The sequence below is a fragment of the Nansenia antarctica genome (assembly GCF_963989245.1).
Source record: "Nansenia antarctica genome assembly, chromosome: 14".
Lineage (NCBI taxonomy): Eukaryota > Metazoa > Chordata > Actinopteri > Argentiniformes > Microstomatidae > Nansenia > Nansenia antarctica.
The window spans coordinates 23,332,876-23,354,979 of record NC_137684.1 but is presented as its reverse complement, the minus strand read 5'-3'; the positions used below and the strand labels follow the sequence as shown (position 1 = coordinate 23,354,979).

The window sequence follows — 22,104 nt, the reverse complement described above, 5'->3', positions numbered from 1 at the left end:
CATTACTGAGGTCGGGCAATGATGTTGGGTGAGACGGCCTGGCTTACAGTCGGAGTTTCTGTGTGCAGGCCAGTCAAGTTCTTCCACACCAAACTTGGCAAACCATGTCATTATGGACCTCACTTTGTGTATGGGGGCATTGTCGTGCTAAAACAGGAAAGGGCCTTCCCCAAACTGTTGCCACAAAGTTGGAAGCGTACAATTCCCTAGAATCACATTATATTCTGTAGTATTAAGATTTCCCTTCACTGGAACTAAGGGGCCTAGCCCAAACCATGAGAAACAGCCCCAGACCATAACTGTGTCCACATACTTTTGCCTATGTAGTGTATCTATAGTATATCCAAATGATAGTACTCTATAGAGATACAAATACAAATAAAAAAGTTAAACAACTTAAACCTTAAACTATGTGGCTGGCACTTGAAGCTTTTTTCCAGGCATTTAGAGAGGAGATGGTCTGTACACTCCAGACCACACTGACATCTACAACACAGCTCCAACACACACCACAGAGCACACTTTGGAGTGCAAGCTGTGCATTTTATGTGTGAGTTATCACAGTTCATACCATAATATTGCACGCTCCCAAAAAGCTACAACACATCACCTGATTGCAAACACACACTATCATTCACATGACACTTATGCACTGAATAATCCTTAGCCAATACATTAAATTACTGTACTTTCTTCAACATGGTGGACACATGCAAAAATATGTTAGTTTTTTTACTAATAGTATTTTAGACAAAATGAATGTGTGATTATCATAGCGCTAAATTAATATGATTGTACTGACAAATACAAGTAATTCATAATGTGGGCTTCGAAATTGCTGTATAACATTGAGGCTATCTTTGTTACACAGCAATGCACTTTTAAAAAAGTGTGAAATAATCTCTCTCGTAGGCCTGATTATCTTAGACGAACAATGACCCAAATCAACACCTCATGGATTGTCACCTCTCACATACAGATCAATTATTAATAACATTCATATTGATGAGAAGAACATTCTTGGGCTCATAAAGTTACATTCAAAGTTGTCCTCTGAACACTTCCTCACAGCGAAGTGCTTGTTGGTTAGAGGTGCCAGCGATGTAGCCAATGCTCATATTGCTGGGAATGCCACCCTGATGCATTTCTGTCATAACCCGTCATATCCCCTGTCCCGACCCCTCCCTCCATCACATCCTCCATCCTCCTGACCCCTCCCTCCATCACATCCTCCATCCTCCTGACCCCTCCCTCCATCACATCCTCCAGCCTCCTGGCCCATCCCTTCATCTTGTCCTCTAATCCTCAGTGTCTGTAGTCAAGGGGAGTGCCTCTGCTTCCCTCTGGGTGTTGGTGGGGCTGCACTCTGCACCGTCGCCCCCTGCTGGACACTTAGCGCATCTTGTAGTCGTGGGAGATGGCTGCCTCACACAGCTGGCCTTTGAAATCCAGCTCGAAGGTGAAGTCGAAATCACGCTAAGGGAGACAGAGAGAGAGAGAGAGAGAGAGAGAGAGAGAGAGAGAGAGAGAGAGAGAGAGAGAGAGAGAGAGAGAGAGAGAGAGAGAGAGAGAGAGAGAGAGAGAGTGCAAACAAGCAGGTAGTAATTCACCAGGGTCGAAGGGGAAGTGACATTGAGAAATCAAAGTTCAATCAGACTTCTTTCTCTCTCTGCTCTCTTTGCTCTGGCCTCTGGCCAGTTCCACTCCTGTCGTTTGAACCTGTCATGGGCATTGTGGCCACACTCTTTCCTGGCTGTATTTTTCGGACAGGTCTGAACGCACGAAACGCACACATTTTGATCGGAATGTTATGGGATATGTCTGTCCCTCTGGACACAATCTGAGGTGTCTGTCCCACTCCAGATGTCTGTGTGTGTACAATACCAGTCAAAGGTTTGGACACACTTTCCCATTCAATCGAATGGGGGAAGTGTGTCCAAACTTTTGACTGGTAGGCTACTATACATGTAGGATTAACTGCAGATTCTGCTCTCTCCCTACTGTCACACCCTCACCAAAATACAATACAGGAGAATGGTGTTCGTGATGGGCCCTAACCCAAGACTCAAAGAATATCTTGCTGTCCCTCTCCTTCAATATCATTCCCAACAAAGGACAAGGTTTGAGATACATTACAATCGCAAAAGAAATGGCCAGGGTGCGATTACCTCACAAATCCTCCTCCTTACAATCGCAAAGGAATTAGACAAATGGTGAGGGTGTGACTTGTTCAGGATGTCTGCCAGGTTCATTCAACTGCAAATAGTTATATACATTGGAATCAAAGGCTGACGCCCAAAATCCCTCTACAGATCGCAACAAAGAAGGTGTAAGATACATTACAATTGCCAGGGTGCGATTTTTCTTCTGTACGTTACAACCGCAAAGGAATTGGAAACATTGTGAGGGTGTGACTTCGGGATGTCCGCCAGGGTGTTACAGGACTGGTCGCCTTGGTGACTCTCTGCTGCCTCCTCCTGGCGGCACTGGAACACTGCACCTAGTCTGGACTTGATTGGTTGATATTTTTCACCTGTTGTGTGTTAGTGTTCTGTTATTGAAGTGTCCCACTTCTCTGTACTCCCTGTCGGTTGATCCCTCTGTTATCTCTCTCTGTGTGAGAGAATCCTGTTACTGCCTGTTGTGAACTCCCAGGTACCTTGAAAAGACTTATCTAGACCTATCTACCTAGTGTTTATTACTGGATAGCCGTTGTTTTGGAGACTGGGTTTCTCCCCGTTATTTTCGAGTCAAGTCCGCTGTTTGTTTGAACCTGCCGTTCGTTCTCAGTAAAGAGAAAACGTTATGTTTACTTGTGCCTCCGTATCATTCATTCTGTGCTGCTTCGCACTTGGGTCCAACACTACTGAATCCTTACAGAACAGAAGGTGACGCGTTCCTTAGAGAACGTAACAGACCCGCCGGACCACCTTAAGTGGACCCACAAACCGTGGGGGCTAACTTCCGAGATTCGACCCAGAGGGGAAGATCCCGGGTCAAAAAAGCCAGACCAGCTCTGACCCGGGCGGAAGACCAAGGCCAGACGACACCTGCGGTTGGCCTGGCGATCAGGACCTGTCCCACTGAATGGAATGTACCGGGTACTCTGACCACTGTGAACGAGAAGAAGTCGGAAGCGACTGACGAGTGTGAAAAGGGCCACGCTGATATGAGAGAGAAACCAATAAGCCACCTGCTGAGGAGAAGCAGGTGAGGTGGAATTGAGTTTCTATCAAGTCTCAGTGCGACTAAAAAAAAACAGGCGCAAACTTAGATTTTTCCAAGATAAACCGTCCTGATAATGTGACCGTACCAGGGAAAACCATCTGGCCCTAGTTAGTATGTACAGTTTCAGTTCAGGGGGAACCCTACTCTGGGTACCCTACAGTGTAAGACACTCCACACTACACACTCACTATGTTCTTCTCGTTGGGTTTCATGGCCATGCTGCCGACGATCTCCTCTCCCCTGCGGACGGTCAGGTAGTCCTCCATGTAGAACACCGTCTGTTTCCAGTGTGTGTACGGAGCGTCTGGGGCTGCACGGAGACAGACAGGCTGTTAGAGTGGAGATGATTAAGCATAAATAATGGATTATTTTAAAAAAATGTTGTATTGCACTTTTCATTCAAAAGAATCTCAGAGTGCTACAGAGTTAAAAAAATAAATAAAACAACAACAACAACACAAAACTGCCTAAAACATAATAAGTTAAAAACAAAAACAGCCTAAAAAACATAATAAGTTAAAAACAGTAATAGTAAAAAAAACACAAAATAAATCACAAGAATGAACACAGGTTCAACAGTTAAAGGGCTTTTTGAATAAAAAAGGGTTTTAGGCCTGTCTTAAAAGACTCCAGGCTCTGTACTGCCCTTAGCTGGCTAAAAGGCTTGTGGGGGGTATAAAGAGGTGTGGGTAGGGGGGGGGGGGGGGCGGCGACACCAGGCTGTTAGTGTGGACATGTTTTCAGTGTGTGTAGATATCTGTTAGAGTGAGCATATTGCCAGTTAGAGTGGGAATGATTTGTTTCAAGTGTGTTGACGTAGAGTTTGAGTACCAAGCATCGAGGGGGGTTGGGAAGATAAAGAGGCCGGCAGAATGGACCTGACCCCTGACCTCTCACTCCTAAACAATCTTCACCCAGACACGTTACCCTCAATGTTAGACTTAACATAAACACAACCTTTAACCGTTGACATTGGACCTCTAATAATGCACTTATCAGCCACAGACTCAACAAGGGTGATTCTGGAATAAGCCTTTTATCATATTCTGTTTTGACTAATCCTACTACACAATTAGGTCTTTTTCTATCAAAGAGAAGTGTAGAGACCATGATCTGATGATTGTGTCTTGTGTATGTGTCGGAGTAGTGTACCAGGCTGGCCAGGGTAAATAATGATTCACTGTTCTAACCCAGCTATTTACTAGATTAGGCTCAGCACTGAGGAGTATCTTCTAAATGCTAGCACATGATTCCAAATAGCACTGAAATGATAGACAGTGGTCCTGTACTACCCTCCTATTTTATGCTTTGTCCTTGTCTATCTACATTATTTCATTACCAGTCCAGGACGCATTCTGCTGTCAATCCAAGAAAATTAAAGCAATCTTAAGTGTGTGTGTGCCTGTGTGCCTGTGTATGCCTGTGTGTGAGTGAACGCGCTCGTGCGTGTGTGCTTATCTCAACCTGCACATTGCTGATAGCTGACACCGCCACCGAAAACAAAAAGTGTGCCTGCCTCGCTTGCCTGCACTGTTTGCCGTCGCCTCAAAGGTCAACAGAACTTTAATGGGTTTTCAGCCCGGCTGTCCTGAGGTAACTTTGTACCTCAGACTTTAAAGCTGACTCTGTCTGAGGGCTCCGTGGAGGCACCAACCAGCCCAGGGAAGGTGAGCTGTGCACAGCAAGGGGCTTCAAGCAGAGGGAGTACAGGCTAGGTGTGTCTGTAATGCTAATGGAATATCGGTAAGCTGGCAGTTCTCTGGCTTCAGACGGATTGGTCTTGAACGACCTCTCCTCTCCCGTCTCCTCCACTTTTCTGTGTGTCTGGATACCTCTGATAGACTGTACCTGTCCTGCAGGGCATTATGGGACATCAACAACAGGACTTCAACAGGACATTCATGTGTGTTAACTTAAGGTCCGGCGGACAAACTGAACCAACACTAGAGCGGAGGACGGGGCCGTACGCGTTCACGTCAAAAGACGATGTCCTACGCTGTGTCATTACTATAGCGTGAATCACAGAGAGATGTCATGTTGATGAAAATGGATGCAGGGAAAACAACGGAGCCCTTTGATTACACTATGTAAATCAAAACAGGCCTTGGATGTTGTTCCGTCGCCGCAGAATATCGACAGTACCACCGGACCACCACTAGAGGTCAGTGAGTCACTGGCAGATGCCAGCACAATCTCTGCCAAATGAAAGCAGCTCTGTGTGCAGTCGGATCATGCAAACTTATTGAGGGCTAAGCCCCTCTAATTTCCAGTAATAACCGCATTTGCTGTTGTTGTCGAGCCTTTTTCAGCTTATCACAGAGGTCATTAGCAGAGGATCTCTTGTCTGAGGAAACAGCCTCAGTGAGAGCACAGAGCACTGAGCTGGAACTCGCTCTGACTTATCAGAAGGCAGCAACACTCTCCCAGACATTTAGCTAGATAATCTGCTTTGGCCTCTTAATTAGGAGAGAGAGATGAGAGAGAGAGAGAGACATTTATAGTAATTCACCAGGGTCGAAAGGGGAAGTGAAATTGAGAAATCAAAGTTCTATTAGACTCTTTCTCTGTCCAGTATCTCATTGTAATCTGGCACCAGAACACAGTGTCGAGAGAGGTGGCATTACCCGTGGAGAAGCCAGTCTTTTTGTGACACTTGGTGAACTCGATGTTGAAGTAGGTGACAAGAGCGTGGATGTAGTCGTTGCGTTGGATCTGGAGGCAGAAGGCCGAGGTGAAAGACAGGTCCTCGATCTTCACTGTGTAGATGTCCACCTCCTGTCAGGGAAGAAGAGACACACAGCTCTGGTACCATTTCACTATAACATAGTACACTTAGATGGAGTCTTCCACATTGAGTGCACGCCGCATAGACTTCAGTGAGTGGGCAAGGACGGCAAAGTCATCTGCCTAATGTAGCCCCATGGATGTGTTGGGTGGGTGGTGGTTGTGGTGGAGGCTTGGTGCCACCCTGAAACCTCCCTAAGAATAGAGAAGGACCTGTCCTGGACCACAGCCAACCCCACATCCCCCCCCCCACCCCTCCACACCACCAGGACCCTCCTGAGGGACCATGCCTAGGACCCCCAGTAAGAGAGATCTAGAGGGAAAGAGGTGATGAGAAGGTGATGTCACCCAGCAGGAGACCTGAAGGCTGTTAACTATTGTCAGGCCGCGGTCCTTCACACCTCCCCCGGTCCCCATCTCATTTTTTAACAGGGTATCTGATGCCTCATGATTCTGCAGTGTGAGGAGAACATATGGCGCTGGGGCACAGGCTGCTCCGGTGAGCCCTGCCTCTCATCTTTCACTCTCAGATGTCACCACCACAGCCGCTCGGAAACCACGTTAGTTTTTGATTACGGGGCAATAGAGCGAAGGGGAGGGGGGTGGCAGGGGAAGGGAGGGAGGGGGAGGGGGAGAGAGAGAGAAAAGAGAGACGATAGAGGGGAGACACTGATCACTGCTGCTATGTAAACACATATAAACAAAACAGCCCAATGTTAGAAAGCTGTGATATTGGAAAAATTTGGAGGCGACTTGTTGTGTATGCAAACGGGCACCTTGGCCTTGGAAAAGTATCACTTTCATTTGTCAGTGATTCAGCGATAAAACCAACATGACTGAAAGTCATTCGAGTCGAATGAGAGTCAGTGTCAACCACCACTGCTATTTTCGGCAAACAATAACTCCCATAGAAGTCCAAATACAATTTATTTTGGTCATGCACCGTAAATTCCCGAATGTCACTTTTCACAGTGCAGGACTGTAATATATCTTGAGCCTTCCCACACACCACAAAATGAAAGTTTTGAACATTAGATCTGATCATATTGATTCATAGCTGGGTTTGCCTGCTATTGGTGCACAAGATAAACAATAGCACTTTTTTAAGAAACCAAGGCTCACAGCTGAGCTTGTCAGTGAGACGTCAGTTTCAAAGGATTTCATCTTATTAAGAGTGAGGACAAGCGAGTTATGAGTATCTACATTATTGGATGATTATTACTTTTCATGGTTTCTTCCTTTGTTCCTGTGGAAGTTGAACTATTTTCGCTGTTTCATTTCGCTACCAAATAAGGCAGAGCAATCCAATCAGAACCCCCAAGATAAGAAGGTTACCACGACAACCTTTTTGCAATCAGCAGTCTAGACATGGACATTGACATGCATGGCACAGTCCTGTTCCCTGTCAGTAGCGGTGAAGGACGAGGGGGCAGCGCGGCCACACGGATCACGCTGGGCTGGGGCTGCAGACAGGCTAACGCTCGCTGTCATATTTCCTACGCACATTTACGGGGACATTTCTCCTCTGGATCGAAAGTATGGAGGATTTATAACCGACATTAAAAGCAGGAAAGGGAAAAGGGCTGGGGCTTTTTTTCTTCTTCTTCTTCCGACTGCCTGGTTGGCAATTCGTAGTGAGGCACCGGGGGAGTAGACACATACAACTCAGCTGTTCTGAACCTGAAGCTCAGCACTCGCGTGCTTCAATCACTCTTGATCCATCCGGTAATGAAGTTAGCGTATACCCACGGCTGGTTGGCTGTCATGAAACGAGTTCAAACATTTCTGGGATGCCGAGGGATGGTTATGTAAAGCCCACACAGTGTTGGTCCAGAGTTAACGGCTCTTTGTGAGTCACTGGTGGGCTCTCACACAGACACACACGGTCCTCTGCGAATACGCCAAACCTACAGACTGCATTCACACACTGAAACACACAAAATACACACATACCCATCCAAAGTATGTCTCTCTCGCACGCACGCACACACACACACACACACACGCACGCACACACACGCACACACACACACACACGCACACGCACACGCACACACGCACACACACACACCCACACCCACACACACATACACACACACACACGCACACACACACACACACACACAGGATAAAGTGTGAAGACATGTCTGACCTTTATCAGGCAGGAGTTGGTCACCACCTGTTTGGGGTCCACTATGTCCACCAGCGGCTCCTTCATGGCCACGTTACGGATGCAGGTCATGTCGAAGCCGTACACGTTCTCCCACCCTGTAGGTACACAACATATCCTTCATTTAATAGCATGATAATAACTGAATAACAACATAATTATGGCACGCAAAGATTTTACTTGTATTTGACTTGTTTTTATTGTACAGTGAATTCAACTGTACCTCCCTGTATGAAATGTGCTGTGTCAATAAAGCTTATTGTTATCTAGAAATCAAAGGTTATGTGGAATGGCTTATGGCTTGTGAAGTTATGAAATGTTATGGTTGGGCCGACAGTGAAGATGACTGTGTCATTACGTCAGGCGAGATGCCACTGTAATAACTAGGTGTGAATGAAGGTCCCCCCCCTCTTTTCTCTTTTCTAATCTGTCCTTTCCCAGGGCTAAGGGACATGTATTATTCATGGCCCTGCCCTCCTGCACACGGCACAGATGAGACAGCGCCAGCTGGAGGTGCTTCGCTTCAGCACTTGGCTGTGTGGTGTGTGTATAGTTACCCTGCAATACCAGGGAAGGCAAAACCAGTGTTCTGTGGAGGTGTAATTACCTAGTTATATGGAGGGGAAGGTGTGTGTGTGTGTGTGTGTGTGTGTGTGTGTGTGTGTGTGTGTGTGTGTGTGTGCCTGTATGTGTGTGCCTGTATGTGTGTGCCTGTGTGTGTGTGCCTGCGTGAGTGTGTGCCTGCGTGAGTGTGTGTGTGTGTGTGTGCCTGTGTGTGTGTGCCTGTGTGTGTGTGCCTACGTGTGTGTGTGCCTGCGTGAGTGTGTGCCTGCGTGTGTGTGTGCCAGCGTGTGTGTGTCCAGGCACTTGTGTTTATGTAAACTGTGTATTGTATCGCAGGTGTGTTATAATCATTCTACATTCACGTTCAGCGCAGTGTAAAGGGCCATGTAAACACACACGCACACATGCACACATACACATGTTCAGCACAGTGTAAAGGGCCATACAAGCACGCACGCACGCGCACACATGCACGCGCACACACCCGCAAACTCACAGTGGATTTTGAAGTCCTTGTACTGTCTGTCCTCGATGGCGACCACGTACAAGGCCGCGCGGTCAGGAAACATCAGCCCGCCAGGCGTCTAGTGGGGAGAGAGCAGAACCCTGCAGTTAATCCTCCAAGGAGACACAGGAATATCATTCCTCAGCTGTGTGAGAGAGAAAAACCAAGTACCATGACAGGCTACGGTCAATATTATTGGGGGCGGGCGGCTGTGGCTCAGGAGGTAGAGCCAGCGTCTAATGATGGCAAGGTCGAGGTGTCGAGGTGTCCTTGGGCAAGACACTGATCCCCAAATTGCTCCCAATGAGCAGGCACCCAACGGCGCCTTTCAATGGTAGCTTGCCGTCATTGGTGTGTGAATGTGTGTGTGAGATGAGAGGCCATTGTAAAGCGCTTTGGAATAAGGTGCTATATAATAAGTGCAGGCCATTTACCATTATATTATTACATGTTATAAGGTGAGAGGGTTGTTCATGCTGCTAGCATGGCAGATTCTGGAGCAGTCCACTCGATGTCCTACAGGCACGTCATAGCCTTGTCAGCAGCACTCGAGTTGTAAAAGAAAATCAGGGGGGATGGTGGATTTTATCATATGGGGACAATGTTAGCATCCCCACAGCGTCAGTGACTTCAGTGTCAGTGACTTGGTAAAAATGTCATTGCATGTGTGCGTGCCCCTCCCCTCGCCCACAGTATTTTACTCAATATGCGCAAAACTAAATGTTGAAATAGCAGTAATACCACGTTCATTGATAAAATGACATAAGGGATGGAAAGGGGGGATGGCAGTTTTAGAACGGGGATGATTTTGACCGTTTTTATTTCAGGGGGGATGCCATCCCCCCTCATCCCCCCGCTCAACTCTAGTGCTGCATGTCAGCCACTCTGTGCACATGCACACACACACACACACACACACACACATACACCAACTTACCAGCCACTTGTCCCGGGCGAAGATAACCGTGTTAAGCATGGACTCGTAGAACAGGCAGTAGCCCATCCACTCTGAGATGATGATGTCAACCTTCTCCACCGGCAGCTCCACCTCCTCCACCTTCCCATTGAAGATGGTGATGACTGCAACGCACACGTCTATTATGAAACTAAGGTAATAACAGCCGGGTACAACAACTCTGAACTATTCAAGTGATTCAATTAGTCACTGTACTGTACGTCTGCTTTGAAATGCATAATCCATGCATGAAATGAAAGAGCCCTTTCTGTTATACTTACAAAACAAATCATACATTATTCATGTGACTAATGTGATGAGACTGGCAAAAATGTCAACAAACCTACATGAAAGAAGAAATCGTTTTTTTCTAATTAAATTCTGATTTGCTGAATGGTGTAAACATAGGACGGTTTGGATGAATCACAGTCTTACAAATTCAAAGTAGCAGTGAAGCTATTCAAATGTAAATCTTGGTATTTGCCTGATACAGCTATGCACATTTAACGGTTATTGTTATTCAACGGGTCGGTTTCGCCCTAATCCACCTACGTCACCATTTTGTAATATCTCATCAGTCACAACAGGTCTGTGACACTCCCAGTAACGCCACATGTCATTACATTTACATTACATGTTTGGCATTTAGCAGACACCTTAAGACACCAAAGAGACCTACAACAAATACATTTGACTAAGTAAGTGAATCATCTATCCATCAGTCATCATAAGAAAAACAAATCTATGCCAGGACCATGGGCCATAATGCTAGAAGAAGGAAGAATTTCTTAAAACACTTTTAAAAAGTATAATATTTACAGTAGAGAAACTGTACAGGGGGGTAGTGGGGGTGGAGAGCTCTTTAGGAGGGACATTTAAGATGTAGCCTGAAGAGATAATAATAATAATAATAATAATAACTTTATTTGTATAGCGCTTTTCCTGCGAACGTTGCAGCTCAAAGTGCTTTAATCCTTATATAATCTTAATTTAATGTAATTAATTTAAATGCAATATTAAAAGGATGGGTTTTTATCATCTTAATTTAATTATTTAGTCATTTAAAGGCAATATTAAAAAGATGGGTTTTTAGTCTTGACTTGAACATGAGATGGCTCTTCAATCTACGGCCCAAGATACTCTAGGTGTAGTGACTCTGCAGTCCTGAGAGCAGTGGGCAGCTTGTTCCACCAGCAGGGCGCTAGGACAGTGAAAGGCCGTTACCGAGTAGCACGACTGCTGCAACTTGTCATCCCAGACGCTGGCTATCGCTATGCACAGCCTTACAGTATACAGGCCATAGGGTTCTTCTGCTAATCAGCGAGAATATAGAAAACCAACAGAATCTCGCTCTGGCTGAGATGAGTTGGCAACACACCCGTGTCTTCCACCTCTACAGGGACTTATTTGAATATAGATTCTTTGTCAGCAGAGTGTGAACCCTTTACCCCCCCCCCCCCCACCCACGCTTGGACCCAAGTTGGTACTCCCGGCTTGCCAAAACACATTTGGAGGAGCTGGTGAATTACTTGTGGATTCTGTACTTTATATGCATAGGTTTGGGATCTGGGTCTGGGATTTGGGGAATATAGTTTCTGCTGATGCTGGTTTGTTCAGGTGTTGATGATGTCCTTGGGCTTAGCTTGGCAAGAAAGAAAGGCAGAGAAGAGTGTTCTTGTAAACATAAATACGGTAACTATGCCTGCTGCATAGGGAGATGTGAAGGGAACAAGACCAACAGCTCTTACCACTATCCAGGTGGTTCGACTTGATAATCCTCTCCGAGTACTCAGATATACTGGAACATTCAATCTGGAGGGAAAAAGCAATACAAATACATGCATGTGAACATGTATATAAACTCCTCAAAATTCCCCTTTAATAATACCAATTGGTATTGTATTTTTGTTGGAAAGCCTGATTAGTCACCTTTACAATGAGGTACAACTTGTAAGGATCATGCATTCGTGGAATGAGCAACACAGCTAAACATGTGGGTAGCAGCCCAAAAAATGTTTGCCAAAATCCCCTGCAATATTCTTCTGTTTTAGGCTTTCCAATGATATAAAATACAATACCAATTGGTATTATTAAAGGGGAGGAATAATCGACCGAAATAACGTTTCCGAACTTTTTGTAAACATGGATATTAGAGACGCATAGACGTAGGCTGCACATCCCACACAAAACCGAGCGTGAAAATCTTGACAGAAATCATACAGGCTGATGACACTGCTGTGACAGCTGTGGGGGACAGTGATGGACTATGCCGTTCTCTTTCTCTGTGTCTAATGCCACTGAGGCGTCAGGTACAGATGTGGGGGGTACAGATGTGGGGGTACAGATGTGGGGGGTCCAGGACTTGTACAGCACCTCCATAGGATGGCAGGAGGCAGGACAGCGAGGCGGAACAGTGCGTCCTTCCTTCCCTGCGCTCGGCTGTCACTGTTGTTTAGTTCAGGTTACGGGCCAGCTAAAGGTTACCTGCTGGTCGCCTGCGGCCGTCCCTATGGAGGACGGGCTTGGAGAACTTCTCGCCCTCTCCATCTTTCTCTCTCTCGCTCTTTTTTTATCGACCTCTGTCTTTGCTCTACTCCTCTCTGCCTTTCTCTCACACACACACACACACCCACCCACACACACACACATAGACAGACACACACACACGCCCACATATACTCACCCAAACCACCCACCCACCCACAGAACACATCTTTCAGCAGGAACCGAGAACAGTGTTCTGTGTAAAATGTCCCATGTCCATGCCTCCTCTCTGTCCGTATGTAGAGGACCACCTCACCACATCCTGTCTCCACGTCACTGGCAACACTCTTCCTCCCTGCCTGCCTCTCAGCACGCTCGGCCATACAGATGACAGTTCACGCTGCACCGCTAATGTGCTAATATGCTATGCTAATGCTAATACTATGCTAAGGCATCTGACTTATTGAACTGGTGTACTATCATGACGTCACCTTAAAATAATGGCGTGAGTCTTTTTTCAAGTTTTGAGAAAAACCGAATAAACTGAACCAAATATAGAATATATGATATTTACGCAAAAATTATAATTTTCCTCAAAAAAGAAGTAAGCCATTATTTTAAGAAAGGTGACCGAGTTAGTATACAATAAAGGCCGTCATCCATCAGCTGTATTACTCTTTCCGTTGAAAGGCTTCACATGGAAAGAAAATCAGGGCCGGGGACGATCGATAATGAACATTAAACGTGTCAGGATCCTGTGAGTATAGATCCCTTTGCAATGCCTCTCACCAAGGGATTGAGGTGGAGGTGTTATGAGGTGAGTTATGCTCTAAGGCTCCCATCTGTTCTCTAAGCAGGCTCTGTAATGATCTGTGGGTCTGGGGCTGGAGGGCTGGGGCTCAGGCTAGGGGTGAGGCTGTATGCTGGGGTTTGTATGCCGGGACTGGGGCTGAGGCTGGGGCCTGTCACCCTGGGCACATCTGTTCTTTACAGACCATTAGTACTCGGGCCTATGGTCATCTGTCAGCTGCCTCTACAGGACAGGTACAGCTGCTCCCTGAGGCCTGACCTCCTGGAAAACATCGAGGGAGGAGAATGGGCCATTGTGAGGTGTGTGCGTGTGTGTGCGCGTGTGTGTGTGTGTGTGTGTGTGTGTGTGCGCGCGTGTGCGTGTGCGTGTGCGTGCGTGTGTATGTATGTGTGTATATGTCTGAGTGTATATGTCTGAGTGTATGTGTGCGTGGGTGGGTGGGTGTTGGTGCGTGTCTGTGTGTATATGTCTGAGTGTATGTGGGTGTGTGTCTGTGTGTCTGTGTGTCTTGTGTGCACAAATGTGTGAGACGAGAGTGTGTGAGACCAGACCCAAGTGTGTGTCTGACCCTGGCTCAGTGCCTCAGCTCTCCCAGCCTCCTGCGTGTGTCAGCATCCCCGTCACCCTCAGGTGACTCCCACACATCCTCCTCCCCACACATCCTCCTCCCCACACAAGACCAGACCAGACAAGACCAGACCAGAACGGGACTCTGCCACAGATAGCTGCCTAGCTATCACATAGATAGCTGCCTTACAATAATAAAGGTGGCTTGGGTTATAGACAGGCAAAATACACTCACCCAACACTTTATTAGTAACACCTGTCCACCTTCTCATTCATGTAGGTGGTGTCATAGTGTGGGGCATGTTTCCTTGGTACACTTTGGGCCCGATAATACCAATCAATCATGGCTTGAATACCACAGCCTTTTTGAGTATTGTTGCTGACCATGTGCATCCCTTCATGTCCACAAGGTACCCATCTTCTAATGACTACTTCCAGCATGACAATGCACCATGTCACAAAGCAAAAGTTGTCTCTGGTTTCATGAACATGACAATGAGTTCAGTGTTCTTCAGTGGCCTTCCCAGTCACTGGATCTAAATCCAATAGAACACCTTTGGGATGTGGTAGAATGGGAGATTCCATGCTTGAAAGTGCACCTGAAAAATCAGGTGGAATTGCGTGATGCAATCATGTCATCATGGACCAGAATCTCACAGGAATGTTTCCAACATCTTGTGGAATGTTTTTAACAATCTCAGTGCTGGTGGTGGGTCGGGTATGTGCGAAGGCTGGGGAGGGGTTTGGGGGCCACTGCTGTGTGCTGGTAGGCAAACTGGTAGTAGTCGCTCTATGAGTAGAGGGCTGCAAGGGAATGGCTGTGTGCTGCACAGTGTTTTTTACCTTTGCCTGCTTGTGGCTCTGTCGTCATGTGAAGCGCATTGAGTCACATCTTGTGAGAAATGCGCTATACAAATAAAAATGGATTTGATTTGATTTGATTTCAACCAGATCCTTCAACAGGGCTTCCAGGGGTCCACCACTTACAGTACTCATGCGTCCCTCATCAGGCATTCTCCTCTGTTTTAACATTGGGGGTATATCAGATTTGTACCCTAGCTTGTACAGTCTTACCTTGTCACATTATCATCATTAACATGGCTGTGTTGGACCAGAGCTCAGACAAGCCTGCTGAACTCAGAGGTTCATCTCTCATGATGCTTAGCAATGATGGCTCTCAAAAAAATAAAAAAGACTAATAAATAAACGAGACTCCGGTCTTAAGTAGGAGATCACACAGCCATAAGTGGTCCGATCCTAATGCATAAGCTGCAGTAAGACTCGATGAACACGATGAATGTCAGAACCCATTGGAAGATTGTGTGATCCTGAATCACACATGTACACACTTATGGAAGCAGAAAGTTGTGCAGTAACTTCCCCCGTGTCGGCAAACACCGTCTCTCCCCCACCGCCTCACACACGCACACTGACTAAAAAAAGCCCTGTGGAACTCTGCCCTTTAGCCACTGCTGATTTGAATCTGAATGCGCCCAATGTACTAAAATATGAACCACCTGGTTATCACTAGCTACTGGCCTGTATCCTGCGTGCATTTCCAGAGACGCCCGGAGTGGCAATTACTTCTGCTCTAGAATGCAGCATCTGAGAGATCTCAGTTAACCGGCAGGCATTAACCCCATGGCTGCCAATTAAGGTGTACCACAGACACACACACAAACGCGCACACAAACACCCACACACACACACACGCATGAACACACAGGCACACAAACACACACACACTCGCGCGCTCACACACCCACGCACTCGCACTCGCAGGCATACGCACACACACATACGCATACACACAGGCACATACACATGAACACATGCACACACAGGCACACGGACACACAGGCACACATACATACACACACACACAAGCACACACACGCACGCATAAACACACAGGCACACAAACACACACATGCGCACACACACACACACACACACACACATACGCACACATACTCACAGGCACATACACATGCAGTCACACACGCACACATACCGTGCACAGAGAGAGAGAGAGAGAGAGAGAGAAAAAGACAGAGAAGAGAGAGAGAGAGAGAGAGAGAAACACAGAGAGACAGAGAGACAGAGAGAGACCCATAACGAGCAGCTTGTCAGGACGGGCTTCACAGCCCTCTGATGGCTGTGTCTTATCACACTCTACTGAGAGGCCCAGAGCCCAGCAGCAGCCTCTCCCCTCTTACCCCGTATACATGCTTGGCTCCCGCCTTGGCCGCAAACATGGACAGGATCCCAGTTCCGCTGCCCACGTCCAGGACTATCTTATCCTTGAAGACATGCTTGTTGTGGTACATGGAGTTCCTGTAGGTGAGCGTCCTCACTTCGTCCTTCAACATCTCCTAATGGGTGACAGATGCTTGGAGTCAGTGAGACAGACTTACAATGTGGGGTGTTCTGTGGTGTGACGGTTTGTTTTTTAAAATTAAAATCCACACATCCGTTTCTGAGACAGATGTGCTGTGGATCGGGTGTGTCGATATTGTATTAAAACAGCAGTGAGATACAGTATTAGTATCCTAGCGTTCTTTCTCAGACACACAGGTCTGCATTTTAAAGTGTGTGTGTGTGTGTGTGTGTGTGTGTGTGTGTGTGTGTATGTATGTATGTGTGTGTGTGTGTGTGTGTGTGTGTGTGTGTGTGAATATGCACATGCACTGCGGGGGCTACTGCATATCTCTTTTAGTCTGTTTGAGCCATTCTCTCTCTCTGTTTCTCTCTCTCTCTCTCGATCACTTTCACAGAGCAATGATGCTAAAAACCCATCCGACCTACATTGATTCTAAAAACTAAACACAACAAAACCCATCTCCAGGTCTCACTTTAAATCCGCTCTCTGGCCAACTCTCTCTCCCCCCCTCCCCCCTCCTTGTTCCTGAAGCACACTTGTTCTCTGGGAAGGTGAAAATAAGAAAAAAAGTAGAACACTGGGCAATCTAAAAATGCTTACCCTGCCATATACAATATAAACATATCGCTATAGATGTATCCCAAAAAGTAGTGAGTAGTGAAAATAGTGAGCTATCCCTTTATCCTTTTTGTTGTCATGTAGGGACGTGCTATAGGTGGTACAGTAGGATCCAGGACAGCCTACCTCGTGGATGCCAAAGTGGGCATAGGAGTCGAAGTAGTAGTCCCTGGAGGTCATGTCCTCCGGGTTGAGGAACTTGGTCATCTTCCCCCGGCCTGGGCAGGTGGGGAGGTTGGCGGGGTGGGGGGTGTGGGGCGGGCGGGCGACATGGTGGTGGACCGAGGGCACGGGCTTGGGCAGCGAGGTCGGCTGCGTCGAACGAGACTGGATGATACGGATGGGCTGCGCCGGCGGCTGTTGCTAAGGAGCAGAGAGAGGATAGTGGAAACTCAGTGGGACTGAGGGCGATTTGTCACACAGTCTGGTGAAATGAGCAAGTCATTTTTCAGTTTTTTACATGTGCTTAAACTACAGATTGTACGCTTTCAAATGATGTGTCATACATTGAAATCGGAAAGAAATTGAAGACGACATGAGTATTTGAAAGTTGCTAACCCTGAAATCACATTCCTGAGAAAAAACTAGGAAAGCAGGAAAGCCAGACAGGTTCCCCATAGAGAAGCATTGATGGATACTCCAAAAAACGCAAATTGCTTCTATTCAGTTATGAGAAGACACCACACACACCTTTCACACAGTTCATATCCTTCTATTATGCTATTAAGCTATTTCCAACTTTCATCTGGTCTCTAAGCTGTCAGTAGCTTTTCCCAACTGAGCCACGGGATGAGTTCACAGAGGCGGTGTACCTAGAGACATTACACTGCTTGCCTATATGCCTCAATACCTGCCTGCATACCTGTCTGTCTACTGCCTCCCTGCCTGCCTGTCTATTGCTCTGTCTGACTGTCTCTCTGGCTGGCTGGCTGCCTGCTTGCCTGCCTGCCTGCCTGCTTGCCTGCCTGCCTGCCTGCCTGCCTGCCTGCCTGCCTGCCTGCCTGCCTGCTTGCTTGCTTTCTTGTCTGTCTGCCTGCCTGCTTGTCTCTCTGCCTGCCTGCCTGCTTGCCTGCTTGCCTGCCTGCCTGCCTGCCTGCTTGCCTGCTTGCCTGCTTGCCTGCTTGCCTGCTTGCCTGCTTGCCTGCTTGCCTGCTTGCCTGCTTGCCTGCCTGCCTGCTTGTCTGTCTGCCTGCTTGTCTGCCTGCCTGCCTGCTTGCCTGCTTGCCTGCCTGCCTGCCTCCCTGCCTGCTTGTCTGCCTGTCTGCTTGCCTGCTTGCCTGCCTGCCTGCCTGCCTGCCTGCCATTCTTCCTGTCTGTTTCTCTGTCTCTCCGTCACTCTGTCACACTGACAGAAACAGAAGGTACGAAATGCTGCACAGAAGGTGTGCCTATAAAGCTGTGATGATCCCCTGCCAGGAGCCTCCAGAGAGGGGCCTGTTTAGTTTCCCGTCGCTCAGTGGGAGATGATTCAGGTTCTTGTTTGTTGTTTTTTCCATCCCCGGGTATTGACCGAGGGGAAAAAACCATCAACACATCCCGCCTGGTCATTGTGTTATTGCATCCCCCCTGTCCACATTCATCTTAAAGCAGTAGATCGGATTCCAATTTAGCCCCCTGTCGTTTAAATGAATCATGATCAATGGCTCTCTCTCTTCATTTGACTCAATAGCATTGATCTCCGACTCCCGCTCTATATACAGCTATTGGATGTGCGTGTTTTCTTTTCTTGTTTTAGTGACATTCGTCTCGCCTTGTTAGAGACAGTCAGGATTCTGTCGTCATTCAGATTGACTGTGCACATTTTGTCTGTGTCCTCGTTTTACCGCTGAATGGCGCAGGAATCGCCTCTGAGCAGCAGGACACTGAGCAAGAGGCTTCTCCGAACACCTGCTCCGTTCCCCACAGAATGGCCTGTTCTGTTTACACAGAGGGATCCGCTTCCTTGTCATACTGGGCTGAGCTGATCCAAATACTACATTCAACAGATGGACAGACAGGATGAGACACAGAGAAAAGCCCTGATTTACTACCCTCAACATCTGAAGAATACAATTGCCATTGGCATGAGTAGGTTGTGGTTCGTATGTAGACTGTTTTTACATTTTTGGCATTTAGCAGACGCCTTATTCCAAAGCGACTTACAATCAATACATTAGACTAAGCAAGTGAATCATCAATCAACCAGTCGTAGCAGGAAGAGTAATCTAGCTCAGGCCCAGGGCCATTGGCAGTCTCAGTGATGGAAGGATTTTATTTCTTTTTTAAATCTTTTTATATATAGACAATGGAGAACAGAGAAACAGTACAAGGGGGGCAATATAAGTCATAGGGGACACAGTAACGGGGAATAGCGGGTGTCTCATGAGACGCAGTGCTGGGGGGTAGTAGATGTCTCAGGAGGAGCAGTTAAGGTGAAACCTGAAGAGATGGGTCTTCAGTCTCCGACGGGACCATTACAGTGATAGTTTTTGTAGATTTGTATGGAGCACCATTGTATTCTTTCCTCTGCATTCATATTGGATTCTCTTCTCTAACGCAGAAAATGTCAATTGTCCCATCAAGCATATCCCAAGAAAGCAGCCTCACAGATGGCAGCAGCTTAAATTGCAGAGCGGAGATTGACATCATCTATTTACTGATGTTCCTCCGGGAAATCACACACAATGGGCGTAATTCACTTTATATGAAATTCAGTGAAGTAATAAGGCCATAGGCTACAGTAAAATGTTTTGATGGAATATTGTCTAGCTGCAGTCCGTCCGGACGAATAGAGCTGAACTGTTTTCAATCCGCTTAAGTTCAGCGAGATATAATGTTATGCAATAGACCGTAAGACTCTATTAATTTGTTTATTAAGTTGTTTAGAAGCGCTAATTAAATGAATCGCTGAACTGCTCGCCTTAATCTGTTCTTAATCTGCTCTCATCTGCTATGGACCGAGGCAACTGGAAGAAGAATGCTCCAGAGTGTATATAGCATGACAGAGAAAGGTCATGTCATTAAGCACTGAATACTCTGGATTTGTTGAAGTTCTATAGTTGAAAATTTGCATTATAATGTTTTCAAATGATCTGAAATGTTTGATAGTGACAAACTACACTGTACTACACCATAGCATCGGTTGATACTTAACTGCTGAACTTCTGCTGTACAAGACTGTAGAACTATTGAGCAGATTTCGAGAATGTTTGTGCGTCAGAGCATCAATCTTTTAGTCCCACTATCAATCTGTCATTTAAATTTGTCATTTTTCTCATGAACAAAGATCAAACCAATATCAATTAGGGGGACATACAGCATGCTGGAATCTTAACCTGCCCATTTAAACGCTGACTTAAGTCAATCTCAGTAAGACGACTTTAGCAGGCAAATGAGTTGTTCTTATCCTAACCATGTCCTTTATTGAGGCTAGAGGACTGTGGAACCACCTCTAAAACACTTTTCATCTGAATAATTTACATTAGTTATCTCAAATCTTTCATGCTGTCCTCTTTTTTTCCTTTCCTTTGAACATATTTGGCTTTCATCCCAGAGTTGACGAACTCCCGTATATGATGATTTAGCAACATCTTAAACAGACACTGACCATGGAATACAAAGAGCACCGTATGCCCCAAGGTACAGCATTACTGTGCAGGAAAGTTTGGCTGCATCAGTTCACTTCTGAGGTCAAGATACTCTGCGAACCACCATGGATCTGGGCTAGTGCCTTTACAGCATTCTTCCACTTCACAACCAAACCAGAGCAGCAGACCTATTCCAATACCGCAGAAGGAGGGAGGGAGGCTCCAGTGTCCTCTCAGTCTGAGTGAGATAATGGTGTATGTGCCATCTTATTACCCTCAACCTTCCTAATGACTATCGACAGAGTGGGAGCGCCTTGGCTAATGTTTTTTCTTCACTGTATTACCCCAATCCGAAAACTTAACTTTTCTGGATTAATAATGCATCGAGGATTTTTTTTTAGAAACCTGTCCTGTGTCGGTCTGCCTCCAATTATATCAGTATCAGTGTATGTCAGGAGCACAGTGTTAGCAGAGAAGAGAACATTCAGAGTGACAGTGTAGTCTTCATACCACCCACATACTAAACCGGCACAGGCTAATGGGGACGGTCAGTATTGATATAGAGTAGAGCTATTTGAGTGAAACAGTCAGTAAAAAACAGTGTGCCAACAACAGCACTTGGCATTGGAGATTCTCCTTCCTGGCTGTGACACATGTGCTCAATGTCCCGACCGACACACACAGGCTAAACTACCGGTATTGCCGTCAGGATTTCACTCCACAATAACTCTTTATGAGATGATGAGATTGTATAGCCATACGCCTGCATAACACTCAGAACACACTTGAATTGAATCTTTGAATTTCAAAAAAGAGAAATGTTATATTTTATTGAGATATTGCGCACGATAACTTGACTGTAAACGAACGATGCCTGTCATATTTCGAAATCTTCTCCACCCATTCTCTCTACGATTTACAGCGCATGGGTCCTCTCTCTCTCTCTCTCTCTCTCTCTCTCTCTCTCTCTCTCTCTCTCTCAAGAGGGCAAGGCAAGCAGCGCATAGATCAGCTTCTGTTCCGCAGGCTACTGCAGCACCAAGGACAGCGCCACAGCGCACACACACACTCACACACTCACACACTAACACACACACAGACACACGCACACGCTCACACCGCGCGTCATTTCGTGACGTTAGAATTAGATGGTTCTATCTCCATTTTTGGTCAAAATGTAGTTTTTTTACATAATCTGATCCATTAGGTGTTTATTAATGCCTGTGTGGTGTTATTTTTTTTTAAATGTTGACATTTTTGAGTTAGTAATTCATAAAATACAAAGGTTCCATCTCACCAAACATAATGGAATGTAAAAACTTTGACGCTCAATAGCTCTGAACTGCCCTAAACGGAGATAGAACCTTATAATTCTAAGCTCAGTGACTGACCCGATCGAGAGGTTATTTGACACTCATAATAACGCATAATGCGTTAAGTATAAGGACATTATGAGCACGCAGAAATGG

General features: G+C 46.3%; 1 protein-coding gene across 4 annotated transcripts in view; it reads right to left on the bottom strand.

Annotated features, from left to right (window-relative positions):
- Nucleotides 1–1,392: 1,392 nt before the first annotated feature.
- The window catches only part of LOC308170213 (protein arginine N-methyltransferase 8), a gene marked incomplete at both ends in the record, with an annotated part of 20,933 nt that continues 221 nt past the window's right edge, over nucleotides 1,393–22,104 (bottom strand). For 2 of the 4 annotated variants that reach the window (XM_080544979.1, XM_080544980.1), the window contains 9 exons: nucleotides 1,393–1,476; nucleotides 3,417–3,538; nucleotides 5,853–6,003; nucleotides 8,165–8,280; nucleotides 9,243–9,330; nucleotides 10,189–10,331; nucleotides 11,955–12,018; nucleotides 16,288–16,443; nucleotides 17,196–17,426. In XM_080544979.1, coding sequence (XP_080401105.1) covers nucleotides 1,393–1,476; nucleotides 3,417–3,538; nucleotides 5,853–6,003; nucleotides 8,165–8,280; nucleotides 9,243–9,330; nucleotides 10,189–10,331; nucleotides 11,955–12,018; nucleotides 16,288–16,443; nucleotides 17,196–17,426 — 1,155 coding nt within the window. Of the gene's footprint in view, nucleotides 1,477–3,416; nucleotides 3,539–5,852; nucleotides 6,004–8,164; nucleotides 8,281–9,242; nucleotides 9,331–10,188; nucleotides 10,332–11,954; nucleotides 12,019–16,287; nucleotides 16,444–17,195; nucleotides 17,433–22,104 lie in introns of all 4 variants that reach the window. The other 2 variants (XM_080544977.1, XM_080544978.1) reach the window with 2 other exon arrangements.